The 15,304-nt window shown below is 40.6% G+C and overlaps 1 protein-coding gene and 1 long non-coding RNA gene across 7 annotated transcripts; both read left to right on the forward strand.

Moving 5' to 3' along the window:
* Window positions 1-10,699: 10,699 nt before the first annotated feature.
* Window positions 10,700-12,872, forward strand: LOC149936155 (uncharacterized). 6 transcript variants are annotated; one of them, XR_016472172.1, is made up of 9 exons: window positions 10,702-10,920; window positions 11,019-11,163; window positions 11,229-11,316; window positions 11,393-11,545; window positions 11,627-11,650; window positions 11,718-11,968; window positions 12,028-12,144; window positions 12,205-12,291; window positions 12,349-12,872. It is a non-coding gene; the product is annotated as an uncharacterized LOC149936155 (long non-coding RNA). The 6 variants fall into 6 exon arrangements; XR_016472169.1 differs by having other exon boundaries at window positions 10,700-10,920; window positions 11,380-11,650; XR_016472167.1 differs by having other exon boundaries at window positions 10,701-10,920; window positions 11,393-11,650.
* A 507-nt stretch (window positions 12,873-13,379) lies between these two features.
* Window positions 13,380-15,179, forward strand: eIF3k (eukaryotic translation initiation factor 3 subunit k). The gene is made up of 8 exons (XM_090154113.1): window positions 13,380-13,514; window positions 13,846-13,944; window positions 14,015-14,135; window positions 14,196-14,267; window positions 14,333-14,405; window positions 14,476-14,553; window positions 14,613-14,738; window positions 15,097-15,179. The coding sequence occupies exons 1-8, from the start codon at window positions 13,462-13,464 to the stop codon at window positions 15,126-15,128; spliced, it is 654 nt and encodes a 217-aa protein (XP_090010239.1). The 5' UTR covers window positions 13,380-13,461; the 3' UTR covers window positions 15,129-15,179.
* Window positions 15,180-15,304: the final 125 nt, after the last annotated feature.

A 15,304-nucleotide genomic window follows, 5' to 3' on the forward strand; every position in this document is an offset into this window, starting at 1 on the left:
CGCGTCAAACATTCTTGCACCACAAATCTCTTGTCTTCCACCAACGACTGGACCACCTGGTTGGATGAGGGGAAGCCTGTCAATGTCATTTATCTTGACTTCCGAAAAGCGTTCGATAACATCCCCCATCCTGAATTGATTGCTGCTCTGCAGAAAGCTGGTATTACGGGAGCTGCTCTCACATGGCTCTCAAACTTCGTCATCGGTTGTCAGCATTCTGTTGTCCTTCAAGGGTATTCTTCACCACCACAAACTCCTCTCACAGGGGTTCCCCAGGGGAGTGTGCTTGGTCCGGTCCTTTTCACCGTTTTCATCAACTCCATGCCGCAGGCGGTCCAGCACTCTCGACTCTACTTATTTGCCGACGACTCAAAATTAGCAAACCTGGTTTCCACCTCAATAGACCAACAGCGCCTCAATCAAGACCTCCAGGCTGTGGCGGCCTGGGCTAAATTTCACAAAATGGAATTTAATGTCTCTAAATGTGGAGTGAACCACCTTGGGCGTTCTAATCCCTGGGCTTCGTACTTTTTGGGTGGTTCTACTAACCCGACCAGTGATTCTCCGGTGCGCGATCTCGGAGTTTGGGTGGACTCCTCCCTCAACTTCAGTCACCACTGCACAAAAGCTGTTAAAAAGATTAATTCTATCACCGGCTTGACGCGTCGCTCTTTTTATTTTCGCTCCCCACGGCTGATACGTACCTTGTACAACTCCCTTGTCTTGCCCTATATCAACTTTGGATCCCAAGTGTGGAGCCCGCCCCTTCAAGGTTACCGGGACAACCTTACAAAAGCCCACAACCGTTTTGCTAAACTCACTAAGGGCCTCGAGTGCCTTCCTCCGGTTGCGCGGAATGAGGCCCTCAAACTGGACTCCCCGCTTCTCAGACACGCGGTTAATGACTTGGTGTGTATCTGGAGCATGTGGTCGGGTCAGTCTGCTCTCCAGTTGTCCGCTCTCTTCAAATTAGACACTCTTCGCAAGACCAGGGGTCATGCAGCAAAAATATTCAAACCACGGACCCGGACCAAACAACGTCAATGGCACCTTGCTTTCCGTGCTATCCAAACTTGGAACTCCCTCCCCGCAGATGTACTTTCTGCTCAATCTCGTTGGACTTTCCGCTGCCACATTCGGGAGTTTCTCCATTCTACCGTTTAATTTTTTTTCTTGCTTTTCCACCTGTGGGTTATATACAAGCTATTCTTGCTTCGTAACTTGTATTTTTCTTAATAATAAATAAATAAATAAACTTTAAGGAAAAATAACGATGACTTCGAAAATAAATATTTCACCTTTATTTATTTTAAGCGATTTCAAACCGTCCGCGCGTGGACAACTTCAAAAATACAACTGATAATTTTTCACGCTCGATAACATCAAAAATCTTCGCGCGCGCGATTATATTTTTCTTACATTATATTTAGCAATATTTTTATTATAGAAATTTACATATATTAATTTTTCTACACCGTGGCCCCACTTTCGGGTGCTTTTGTGAGCGCCTATATACAAGCAATGAACTTGGGTCCGAGATACATTTTCATTCATCATCGTCAATATTCCGACCCATTACGGTCTTTCAACATCATGGCTAGTTTGGCGAACTTCGAAGATGGTCAGGCCAGCGTATTTATCGTCAATCCTAACGATCACGAAATTTCGTTCAAGAAAGGCGACAGACTGGGCAAAGCGAACGAATTGGCCAACGCCTCGAACGACGTCGGTGAACCGTTCGTTTCTTCGGCGATTCAATTGGACAACACAGACGTGGTTTCCGACGAAATCAACAGCATCGAATTGGGCTCCCATTTAACCGAAACGGAATCCCGGTCCGTTCGCTCGTTTTTCAATCGTTTTCGCGATTGCTTTGTTGGGTTTATCTAAATCTGAAGAACTTAAGTCGGACACTCGAATAAGAAATATTAGATTAGTTTACTAGTTGAAGACAATGTTAAAAATAAGACTGCTATTTACATATACACAAGGGTTAATATACCCTGAAAATTGAGATCGATACATTAAAAAACAAATAAAAAATATGCGTATATATTTTTTGTCAAAGCACACTAAATTAGCTCGCGGAGGTGCTGCCTTCTAAATTTGTAGTCGGAAACATCCTCCCCACCAATGACGTTGTCATTATTGGTTATTGAGTGACCTCCAAGTTGTAGAGCATTTGAACGGCCCTCCTTAAGGTTGTACCATCTGGCAGGCGAAGTGAGCAGGATCGGACCAAGCCATCTCTACCAGGATAGACTTCCAGGACTCGTGCAAGGCGCCAGGACTGTCTCTGACGGTGCTGATCGCCAATTAATACGACATCGTCTTTCTTGAACTGGACTGCGTTGACAACCGGTGGACAGGAATGTGCTGAGCGTAACTCCATGAGATAATTAGTACGCCAGCTACGCCACAACTGATAAGGAGCAGCTGCCGGTACTTAAGTCTTTTCGTCAGTTGGTCTCGGGTAACAGTCGGTGGATCGGCTCGGAAATCTTGGTTTGGTAGAGCAGTGAGACGTCGACCCAACAAGAAATGACTGGGAGTTAAGGGTTCTGGTTCCCCGGCTTCGGTAAAGGTGTGGGTTAGGGGTCAAGAGTTGAGTACTGCTTCAATTTCGGTCATGGTGGTAGTCAACTCCTCGTAGTTTAGAGAGGTTCTTTCAAGAGTACGCTTGAGGTAGGCTTTTACAGACCGAACCATGTGCTCCCAAAAGCCTCCCCACCACGCTGCTCGCTCAACGATATAAATCCATTTGATTCCTCTCTTGCCGGCATAGTTTTGTACCTCCGGTTCCTTTGAATTCGGACGGAAAATAAACGAACGAGTTAGTTTTCTTATCTTTAAACGTCTTTCAAATTATTTCGATCAAACCCAAAAGTCGTATGCCCACGCTGCTCGTCCCAGGAGTACCCTCACCACGTCGTCAAGCACCGCCGGTAGCGACCGCTTCAACGAAACCGGAGACAGCTGCTCCCCGGGACCTACTCTCGGCTAGCGACATTGCCCTCATGGTGGCGGAAATTGTGGCCGCAGTCGTCTATACTCTCGAAAGGCTTCAGGACAAACAGACCAACAATCAGAACACGAGATCGGCTTTAAAAATACTCGCTGCTTCTCTTACCAAAGGCTTTGTGGAGAAACTCAACGCTCCGACATTCTCCCGGAGTCTCAATGCTCTCAGACAGGAGGAATTCCCCCCTTAGCTACTGGAGACGACTAGCATCCTGCAATGGAATGTCAATGGTGTTCGCTCGCGTCTACCGGACATTATCGACCTCTTCGGTGACTTACACCCAACAATTATCGCGCTACAATAAACTTTTCTCACTCCAACTGATTCCGTTAATCTACATTTCGGCTACTATGAACCTTTTCGCGAGGACAGGATTCCACCCGGTCCCTCGGCTTCCGGAGTCCGGGGTGGCGTTGCGACACTGGTAGGCAAGTCCCTTCCAGTCGTCCGTCTCCCCCGTCCAGCCTGCGCCGGCGTGGAGGCTTTAGCCTTGAGGATTCGCTCCTCGGTTGGTTAGTTCACCCTCTACAACATCTATCACCCCAGGGGCTCCGCCACCAAGGATTTTCTCGACTTTCTCCTCCGGGACGCCACCACCTCGGTTCTACTCTTGGGTGATTTCAATGCCCATAACATCCTTTGGGGTAGTCATAGGACTGACCCTCAAGGCCGTGTCATTCAGAGTTGGTTAGAAGCCCATGACAACATGGTACTCCTCAACACTGGTGAACCCACACGCAGCCCGCCTAAAGGCCCGGACGGAGCGTTGGATCTTGCTTTCGCTAGCACCGAACTGGCTATTCATCTTCCATGGTCAATTTTGAACCACGGAACCAGCGATCATCTGCCAATCTACTTGGGTGACTCGTCACACGTCACTAGCCGTCCACCAGGTCCAGCCCATTGGCACTACCCTGCCGCTGACTGGAAACTTTTCCGGATCCTTCTGGATGACTCTCTAGGATCAGATAACCTGACTGCCCAATCGGCGGAATCTCTTCTACATCAAACAGTGATAGCCACGATTCTGGTTAAGCGGGGTGGTGCCGTTGCCACAGCTCCTCGTCAGCCCCCTCGGTGGGACTTTTATTGTGCCGACCAGGGTTAGAAAGTCACTGCGAGCTAGACGCTCTGGGCATTCACTGGACCAGGTGGTCTACAATCGCGAAAAAAAAAGTTAAGAAGCTCACTCGAGAAAAGAAACGAGACAGTTGGAGAAATTACTGCAGCAAGCTCCATGCGCCCACCCTATTGACTCAGGTATGGTCCCAGGTTCGGTGGTTTAAAAGTGGTAATCGTCCCCTCAGGCTCATCTCACCTCAACATGGGGACGCGGTCGTAACGGATCAATCTGCAGTTGCCGAGCGCCTGACTCAGTCCGCCGGAGCAGACATTCACCCCCAGCCAACATTCGGTCTGGATCAGCATTACCGCCGACCAGGTATAACGTCCCTTTTACGGAAACGGAGCTATACGATGCCATCTCTGGCCTTCACAATACCTCCCCGGGGATCGATAACGTCTCTAACCTCATCATAAAGAACACGACGCCGGCGTTTCGTACGGCCCTCCTAGTGCTCTACAACAATCTTTGGGCGGAAGGCGTCATGCCCGCTCGGTGGAAACCATAGAAATCGGATAACAAACTAGAACGATTTTTGAAATTTTGTCGCGTGGTCCGATTAGAACTTTTAAAGAACCCTGCCTTTGGCTCATGCTTTTCGTTTGGCTGGCAACGAAAGTTACGCCATCGGCGCCGCACTGGTGAACTAACACTCTATTTCGCCTAAGATTAAATGGCCGACTTTAGCTCGACGCTAACGCGGTTTTTTTTACATCTTTAAAGCGACTTATGTTTAATTAAAGTTGAAGAATGGCTCAAAATTGCGTAATTAAATCATGTAAGAGTAAATACACAAAAGAAAACATCTTTTCACAGGTTAGTGTTAGAAATAGTTTTCTTTTTACCATAATTGCCAATCGCTAACAACGCACTAGAAAACAAGTTTCTTTCAAATCATAGAAAGCTAGTTTTTTTTAATATAAAATGAAGAATGGTTCAAAATTGCGTAATAAAATATTTTAGGAGTAATTACTCAAACAAAAACATATCTATACTGTTAAAAATAGTAGTTTTACACGCAATGGTTATGGGGGAAACCGGTGCACAGTAATCGTTTATCTAATCTACGTTAGTATTGTATGTACGGCTATGAATTCAATTACGAACATTAGGAGCCGACTATTTCCTACAAAAAAATGTTCTATGAACATTTTACATTCATACCTCCAGGAGTCATATCCCACCCACCCCATCTCCTTCTTGGGAACCGCCCACGGTGAAGGTCATCTCCCACTGGTTGCATTCTCGCAAAGGCGACCTCTGCTCGGACGCGCTGAGGCAATCTTTCCTCGCGACGCTTGACACTCTCGCCAAGGATGCGACCATTATCTATACTGACGGTTCTCTCGCTTCGGACTCGGGAATCGCCAGCGCCGCTTTCGCAATTCCATCTCTATGCTGTGTGCTTGGCTTTGTGTCAATTGTGTGTATGAGTGGGTGACTGGGTGTCGTGAGTCTGTCTACTCTACACCCTACACACTGTATAGAAGAAACGAATTTAGCAGTTAGCAAAAAGAAATATAAACAGTCTCTCTCTCTCAGTAGGCTTGTTCGGGTCGGGTCTATAGGGAAACGGCAGCTGCCTTTGATTGTATTAGCGTCTATGGGAAGATAACATGGAGTGCCAACTCCCTATGAGTAGTGGACGCCTTCCCATGTGGGTATCGGCCCCAATGAGCAGGTCGATGCCCTTGCTAAAGCCGCCTCCACTGATGCAGTGGCTCCTCTGTATGTCCCGCCACCAGATACTCTTACTATTCGTCGCCGGTGCTCGTCTGCGCTTCTCCGTATGTGGCGGAGCGCTTGGGCTGACGCTCCGTTGGGAAGTTTCCTCTTCTCCTTGCAGGATTTTCCGTCCCGTTGGTCTGGGGCTGTCATTTGTGCAGGCCCCAGGAACGCCTACTGTCGTTGGCTCTTGTTGATCGTTTTTCGGTTCCCGCGGTTTTGTGTCGTTTCGGTGTACGCTCCTCCTCTACCAGGTAGAGGGAGATTTGGCTCATTTTGCTTTATTCTGCCCCGGTTCAGCGGTTTCTCGCTTGGCGTTTTGGAACGCTTTTCGGGGGGTTGGCTTACACCCTGAACTCTCTATTATCGTTCTCCGCTCTTCCGGAAGGAAGCTGCAGCTCCCGCCCGGGATACTTTCGCCTGCTGTCGGGATTTTTGCGATCCCTTCAGCGCTTCTAACGTTGGTGCCGCTATTGTCTGTGACGTTTATTTGTTGTGTTGGCGTCTAAGGCTCTAGCCGAAACCATATCGTGTGACTCTATAAGAAAAAAGCAGACGTAGTCTATAGTGCCGCTTGTAAGAACCTTGAGACGTTGGCTTAACGGTCTTATACCGTTTTACGTTTGCGTTGATTCCGTTGAGACTTTTTAGCCTGGCCTGTTGAACAATTTTTTACGATTGTTGTAATTTTTATAAAATATCGTCTGCTGTGTCGTCCGCAGCTAGCCTTCCCGCGTGCTGTGACGTCACGATTCCGTTTAACAACGAAGAAACCATAGATATAGGAAACGTATATAAAGGTCTAGATAAAATATTTCAAAGGGAGTGAATACGGAGGTGACAGCTAGCAAAAACGCGTAATTTCTGCAGGCTATCCTTATAAGACGCTATCTATCGGTAAGAAAGCTCGTGCTATCGTCGCGAGAGCCATGGTCTCCTGCTTAAAAATTATACTAAAAGTCACCAACAGATGGTGTCTAAAGACTACGGCCTGCGGAAAGGTCAAGCACTTAGTACTAAAATGCTAAGAGACCTCGCGCTCCTGGTCATGTGCCTTCCTCGGTGTCTGCTACGTGTCAATTTCGTATTTTATGTTAGGCAGTGGGTACGTTCAGCACTCAGCAGAGCTCATCGAACTCACCGATTACTAATTGGTGACATCGGTTTCCTACTGTACGCATTGTCGCGTTTCCGGTTTTGACGTCACGATGGTCATCGGTTACTCACCGAAGTCATCGGATGGAAGAGTCGGTTTTTCCGATGACTGACGTCATTTCTGACGTAAAACTACTATAAAAGCTACGGCATTTTAAAAAACACCGATGACTGAATAAAAGCGTTCAGCAACTTACGACGTCATTATGACGAAAAAGGTCATCGGTGGAAAATATCGGCTGCGTTCAACAACTCTAAAAAGGCTCAGCGCTGAGCTCAACGGTCAGCGGTTTTTTGACTTCCGGTTTTGACGTCACGTTGATCATCGGAGACTCAGAAGAAACATCGGCTGAGCGAGATGGTTTTTCCGTTGCTCATCGGTGTCGTGACGTCATTCGACAAAGTTAAAGGAGGGGTAGCAGACGATATTTTGTTCGTTAAGTCAGCGAACTATAAATCGTACAACAACTTTTAGATTTTTGTGACGTAGCGTTGATTAAAAGAACTCAACGATAACTCAACGGTTTTTCTCCCTTGATAGTAGGCATCAAATCCATCCGGTTTTTTTCCGTTGACTGCTGCCATAGAGATAGAAAAGAAATAGAGGCACTATTGTATCTGGCGAAATTGACCGCGAGTGCCGACCCCCTTTTCGCCAATGTAGGAAGCCATGAGATAGGCAGATTACGTGGCTCCATCGACGCGCGGTGAAATGAAATACATTATGCTTTTTTGAAATTCAACTGTCATTTGATGTAAACAAAGGAAGGATAGATGGCGTTGCAAATTCTGCACATCTCCACTTTCATACATGCGTGGGGGGGGGATGAATTTTCCCGGTCAAAAACAGGGTGCCTTAACCCGGTAATCTTCCCTCTATTTATTTTCTATCTCTATGACTGCTGCTGAACGTAGCCATGGACGCCCCGAAATTTATCTAGACCTTTATATACATTTCTTATATCTATGGAAGAAACCGGCTGGAAGAGCAGGTTCAAATGTTTCAGCAACGGTTCAGCAACGCTACGTCACACCGGAAATTAACCATTTACAAGTCGTTGGAATTCTTCGGCGGAAACCTCAAAATTATAATTTATTCCCGTAATATCATCTTTTAGAGCTACGCCAAATAATTCATTGGCATTCGACGCCATTTGAATCTTGTTAAAAACTACCTCGAAAGCGATCTTGGGAATCTCGCAAGATTTGTGAGATCAAAAGTTCTTGTTTCCGGTTTTGAAAATCGTCAAGTTAGCAAGATCGCAAGAAATCTTAAACGGAATCGTGACGTCACAGCACACGGGAAGGCTAGCTGCGGCCGACTCGGCAGACGATATTTAAAAAATTACAACAATCGTAAAAAAGCGTTCAGCAAAAGTCACAACGGAATTAACGCAAACGTAAGACCGTTAAGCTTCACTGAACGTAGCCAAAATAAGCAGCTTTGCAAACGTGACGTCAATCCCGGAAGTGAAAAAAGTCGTACAGTAGCGAATGCGCATTCAACGGTTCACGGCCCCATAGCGGCCCGCTCAATCAGCCCAAAATAGAGAATGCCATTTGTGGCCGCTACGTAGGCTGGAGCGCTATAATCTGACCTCTCTTTAACATTGAATCCTACGGAGATATGTTGTTTTTTGATTTATTATGAAAAAGATTAAGAATTAATAGGCACTTTCAAGGAAATGAAAGGTAAATCAACTCTTTTTATACGTTTTAATCACTTTTTAAAAAATTTTACGTTTGTTTTTCCCACCGAAAATAATATTTTAAAATCACCAGATCAGCTGTTACAGTTGACAACACGTCGATGAAAAAGACTGCTTGGATAATCACAATTAAAGCTTGTAGCTAAGCCAATAGCAAATATTTTAATAACTGGGAAATGGAAAGTAAGTTATTATTTAAATATTTACAATCCATAATATGGAGAAGTTTAAACAAAGTTATTATTTATCTGTTTCCAGGAATGACTGCCGTAAATGTTGTATTGGACATTTCACATTTGGAGAAACTTTATTGTTTGAGGCTTAAAACTAAGTTCTTTAAGTTTCTCGTAACAAGCTGAAATTTAACCGTGTTATATTATCAACTAAAGGTGGAATTATTTTGTCACAGATAAATTTTGCAGAAGTTGAAGCATAAGTGTCATTGCAATCACACTGTAAAAGAGGACATTTAGAAAGCTTCTGCAAATTGTTACAAATTCCAGGAGTTTCTCGTAAATATGGAATCGCTCCCTCTATGAAGGTCAAAACAATTGAGATAATCAATCAAACTTCTGCTTTGGATATTTTAAACCACCTCTGTCTGATAGTTAAATTAAATCAAGGAGCAGAGAGTAGTAAATCCCAATTCGAAATTTGATTCGTTTAATCAATAAATCTAATATTTGTTTGAATTTGGTTACTTGATTTTTAAGAGGCAAGAAAATGACTAAAAATTATTTACATTTTTGAGGGACTACTAATTATTAATTTCAGGTCAGTATATCCCACCCCCAAGGGTCTAGAGACGCCAGTGCATTTATAACCAAATTGTTTACAGGTTCTTTGAAAATGTCAAGCCCCACAATTGTCTGTTAAAGATGAATTCTGTACCTTTATCTGTGTCACTAAACTTGATGCTGATGTGTCATTTATTTTGTAATTATCACGGGATGTGATATGATTTTCAGCCATCTTTCTCACAGAATTTCATCACTTTTTTAGATTTGCAATAAGGAACGCAAAAGCATTTTAATCTAGTTAAGTAAGGGTAACTAAATTGTTGAATAAAAATTATTTAATTTCTAGTTTGTATAATCTAGTGAATCCATTGACTTATTGATAAATGAAATTCGAAACCATATAAATCTTAGAACATGTTTATACTAAAAATGAACAAATTCCACCTAAATAAACATTTTATTTTCTTTAGAAGATAATGAAAATTATATAGTTATATCAGAAATTCATGTATTTCTGGTTATATGTATGGAAAAATGGCTACAAGACAAGGTAAAAGTTGTAAATAAAACTAACTAGGGTTAACTTTCTTGCTAAACAATTTGAAAAAAACTGAATTATAACCTAATTTTTTAAGTTATAAATGGAAATATAACTTTCAATTACAAAATAAAAATGAAAAAAATTAGCTTTAAGAATATTTAGGTACTTTTTAGCAGCACGTACTCATCAGTTGTTGAGTTTCCCACCATAGAGTATGATGTTAAATCGGTTGTAAAAAGACGCGTTTTTAGGGTTGGGACGAAGCGCTCCCGGCGGACGACGATGACACTAATCGCTAAACTTTTGATTCGCGCCAATACATGGATTTGAAATTCTTTGAGCGGGCCGCTATGGGGCGAACGCATGCGCAGTGGGCCGTGAACGGTTAAACCGTTTGCTGCATTGAGTTGGGAATATTAATCTAGAGGTCCAATCGAAACGTCGGATTTCAGTATTTCGCGAAACAAGTTTTTAAAAATAATAATACTGTCGTCTGCTCCCATCGGCGTCCCAAATGACGAGAAAACGTTATCATTCTACCCGTGGCGCCGTCTATCTCTCAATGATTCAAATAAGACGCGTTTTCAAGCAAAAAGATTTTTTTTTCTTCAAAATAATGGATGGCGCCACGGGTCATATGATAACGTTTGCTCATAGACATAGGAACTATACTTATACCTAGACAAACTGCTGGATCTACGAAATTGAGGCCGGTTTTGAGCAATGGCGCTTTCTTATGCGTGATATGGACAAAATTATGTGGCGCCGCCTACGGCGTCTACGCGCGGCTAACTATACCTAGGCTATAGCCTTGACTATACTAAAAAAAGTAAGTCAGCTGTAAGATGTAAACAAAGGAAGTATGGAGGAATGTACCAATAAATTTCCCAATTATATAATGCAATGTGAGTAAATATTAATGATATTTATCTGTTAATGTAATACTTATGAATATATTAGTTTCAATATTAATATAAATAATAGCAGAAATACATGATAATAGGAATAAAAATAAACAGTGTCTGAGTATTTGGCTATTGACATTGCAATCAAAGGATGTAAAAGGGAGGTATAATTGTGGAAGGGATTCTACACACAGTGATAAAGGATTAAAGAACTCTTATTGCCCTTGAAAAAGTATTAGCTTGGTGAGTCTTTTTCGAATAGCTTCTTTCTTCATTTGATTGTTTATGTCTCTGCTTATTTTCCTCAGCCTTATGTTAACGTATATTTTGATAATCTTTTTCATCAAAACATTAACGTGGTGTTGTGATCCAAGTTCGTCATCAAACATGTGTTCAGTAAGAGTTGGAAAAATATTGTCCGTTACTAACTGGCGCAGAACCAAACATTCTATTTTTAAGTCAATGTTTTTAGCCACAGTTTGAATTGATCCAAAGTATCTCACTGCCTTCTCGGTCAAGCTACAAATCTTGAGAACACTAGCTGTCGGATGACATAATCCACCATTGTCCTTTAAAAGGAGAAGAAGTTTGGTTGGATCACCCTTTACATAGCTTTGACTTGATAGTGAGGAATGCCTTTCGTCTAAAGCGTGTAAACATGTTTCGAATTTTAATTCTTTTTGTAATTTCTTTACAACAAAACCAGCCATATAACGGATTATGTTTTCTCGTAAGATGTTGGATGTTGATGTTTCATCAGTAAGAAACATAATAAAGTCATCCATTTCTTCCTCTAGAGATTCTTCTTTAATAACTCTAAGTTCGTTGGTTGGAACTGGCACCATGCACAAATTTGGAACATGAGTGTTGTCCAAAGCAATTAAGTGGCCACTTTTTTGATTTTCAATTTTAGTAACCAACGTGTTTTTGTATGCAGCAGTGAAGTTTCTACAAGTAGGATTGTTGTTCCAACCTCCTCGCTGACGAATTGTGTTAAAAACTTAAAATATAACTCTAAATGGTCCTGCGAAAGTTTTTAAGTTAAAAGGTACCTTAAAAAATAAACAATTGTTTGCAAAATCTGGTATTTTAAAAAATATACTTCAGTGGTCCATCAGGGGGAACAATGTACTTCTCTCCAATGTCCAAAACACTGTGAATTGTGACACCAAAACCAATAATGGCTGTCTTTCTTTGGCTTTAAAAAATCAAGTTGCCTTCCAGGTCTGTTAAATTGAATAGAAGTTCTTTAGTCTTCATTATGTAACATTTGGTTATTTCAAGGTTGGAAAGCCGAATTGGTGCCTTGTAACCTTTAGCCCATGGATTTCGAGAGTTCAATACCTCAAACAAACTGCAAGGGACAGTGAGGTAAGATACGGTGTCAAAATTGTGGAGAAAAGTTGCTTAAAAATTGTTTTTTTGTAGATACCGATCAATTTTTGATATAAATTTAGATGTTGGCCCGCTTCCTTGAAACACTGGATCACCAGCCTCTTTCAAAAATTCTATGCTTTTTGCCACAGAACTGCTAACTGTTTGTGCGGCCAAGTTGACTTTCATTTTTTGAGTTTTAAACTGTATATGAAATTTTGATAATTTGTTAACCAACGTTAATCCTTCATATTCTTGATACCTCTGAAGGATGGCAATATATGCCCATTCGAATTTCTAAATATTTACATTAAATGTTGTTCAATTTCCTTTATAAATTTTTAAGGTGAATGTTAGATCACTTTTTCCGCTCGCAAAAACCGAAGGAATTGAGTCTTCATTAAGAATTTTCCGCGTGAGATCTTTCGCGTTTTTGCCAATATGATAATCTGATTCTTTAAAGTGTTTTCCACAAACAAAGTGATACTTTCCGGGTATTAAGTTCAATCGATTTATTGCCTTAAGATATTTTGAGCACAAGTTTAAGTTAGATTGAGGTAATCTTTATTGTGAAAAATGGACAATACAATGTAAAGACCTGAAATTGTTATGATAAAAACAAGAAATACTTGTGAAATGGTATTTTTTCCTTTGGTGACCGACTTTGACGATTGGAAGCCACACAAGTTTGTACCATTTTCAATTGTTTGAAGTTTAAATTTACGTAAAATATTTTATTTCGCGTTGTATTTTACCAAAAACTAACTTTATTTTCGAAAATTAAACAATTTTTACAAGTATCGGTAAGCAAATACGTTTTTGCGTCCAGCATTAGAATTTTCCGCTTTTTATAGTTTCTCCATTCTCCACCAAACGATTTGGTGGCGCCACGGAATTTTGTCCATATCACACATGAGACGCGCGTGGGACTGAAAACCGGGCACAAAAAGCTAGTGCCTTCAGAATCTGCAATACTCCGTCTAGGTATAAGTATAGTTCCTATGTCTATGCGTTTGCTCGTCATTTTAGAGCAGACGGCACATTCGTATTTTTCAAAAACTTGTTTCGCGGGGAGCAGATTTGATTGGATCTCTAGATTAATATTCCCAACTCAATGGTTTGCTGTTACTGAACGTGGCCTAGGTTAGTAGGTTTAGATAATCATAAATGGCAGATCAAATGCGAGCTTCGGTTGCATCCATGCTAAAAGGCATTGACAGGTAAAATTTAAATAAGGAAGTGTTATAATCTAAATTATTGTTCTTGGTTATTGTTTAATAAAATTTAATTAGGATTATTGTCAGACTGAATACACTTGTTATTTTTAATTATTGACGCAGCTCCTTAAGCCTTGGTGGTTTTTTACATGTGATTTACGTGTAAAAAGATTCACCAGCTATAATACAATTAATATTATATAACTTTGTTCCTGTATTTTGGTTTCATTTATATAACTTGAGCATAGTAGCAATATCAATTGAGCACATAAGAAGAACGTAGTTGCTCTATTCGGAGGTTATTGGAATAAATTTCAAATTGTTTAATTTGTAGGTATAATCCTGCTAACATTGCAACTTTAGAACACTATGTGGAAATGCAAGGACGTGAAAACACTTATGATCTGGAAGCAAATTTGGCCATTTTGAAGCTGTATGGTTTTAAGAAATGGAAACCAATATAGGACAAAACCATTTCTAATGTTTCTGAAATAATTTTTTAGATATCAGTTTAATCCTCCTGATTATAAATCTGAAGTTGTAATTAGTATTTTACTAAAAGCTCTTACTAATCTTCCCCACACGGATTTTGTACTTTGCAAGTGTTTATTGGAACAAAAAGCTGTAAGTTATAAGGAAATAATACCAAAAAAAAGATATTAATGTTTACAGTTCTTCTTACAGGTTAAAGAAAATATTAAGACTATCTTTAAACTTCACAATTTACTTGAAACATGCCAGTTTTCCTCATTTTGGGTAATTATTTATATGAAGTACATAAAATGTTTCACATTGAATCAATAAATCTTCGATTTAAATAGACTGAATTGAAATTGCCAGCTAATTATGGACTAATAGCGAATAATATTGGATTTGAGGACTCCATTAGGAAATGTATGACTTTATTATTTATTGCACGACGCAAAATAATTTATAATCCTTCTTATCACATGGGTTTTAATAGTTATTTGTCACGTGGTAAATATAACTTACCAACATATCGAAAAGCCTGTTCTTTCCAATTTACTTGGTGGACTGCAAGGTATTTGGTTTAAAGAAAATGGTGTATTTTCACCCTTTTAATGAAATTTAATGACCCAGATGCTGAGCTGCTTCAATGGATGCATAAATATGGCTGGAAACAGCTTCCCAATGGGTTAATATTTATTGCAATTCAAGAAGAAAATGTGAAAACTAAAAATATCACGGAGAAAATTGACTTTGATAGTACGTGTTCTATAATACAGCTTGTAAATCATGGCATAGTTAAACTTTAAGCAGTTGTGGCTGGTTTTTTTAATTTATTTCTTTACTTTTTAAAATTCTTCATCTTCTATGCTATCATTATTGAGTAGGATTTCTTTTCAATTTATATTTGTTTCTGCCGTTTAATAAAATGGAAATGTTGCAAATTTTCATGAAACCAGTTTTTAGACACTTAACATAGTTTAACTCAACCTTAAGAAAATATAATATTTTATTTAGGCTTCATTGTGTAATTTTTGTTCCTTTTTTACAAGTCTGTACAGTAGTGTCCGTTTAAATTGTTCCAGAAAAATAATTGCCTCTCTTTTTTAAATTGCAGGTGTAGCCGCTATCATGGCAACAAGTCGCTAGAAGTGAAGTTATTATTTGGGAATAAAGATAATTTTTTGGCTAATTTTGGAACTTGCAATTTTAAAGGCGCATATAACATTATTTTTATTTATTGCATTACATGCGGCAGTTTGACGTAGATTACTTTCTGGAATTTGTAAAGGTGAGAAGTATGAAGCCTGTTAATTAACTCTCGC

Source organism: Leiobunum rupestre, chromosome 7 (assembly GCF_980474605.1).
Source record: "Leiobunum rupestre chromosome 7, qqLeiRupe1.1.hap1, whole genome shotgun sequence".
NCBI lineage: Eukaryota > Metazoa > Arthropoda > Arachnida > Opiliones > Sclerosomatidae > Leiobunum > Leiobunum rupestre.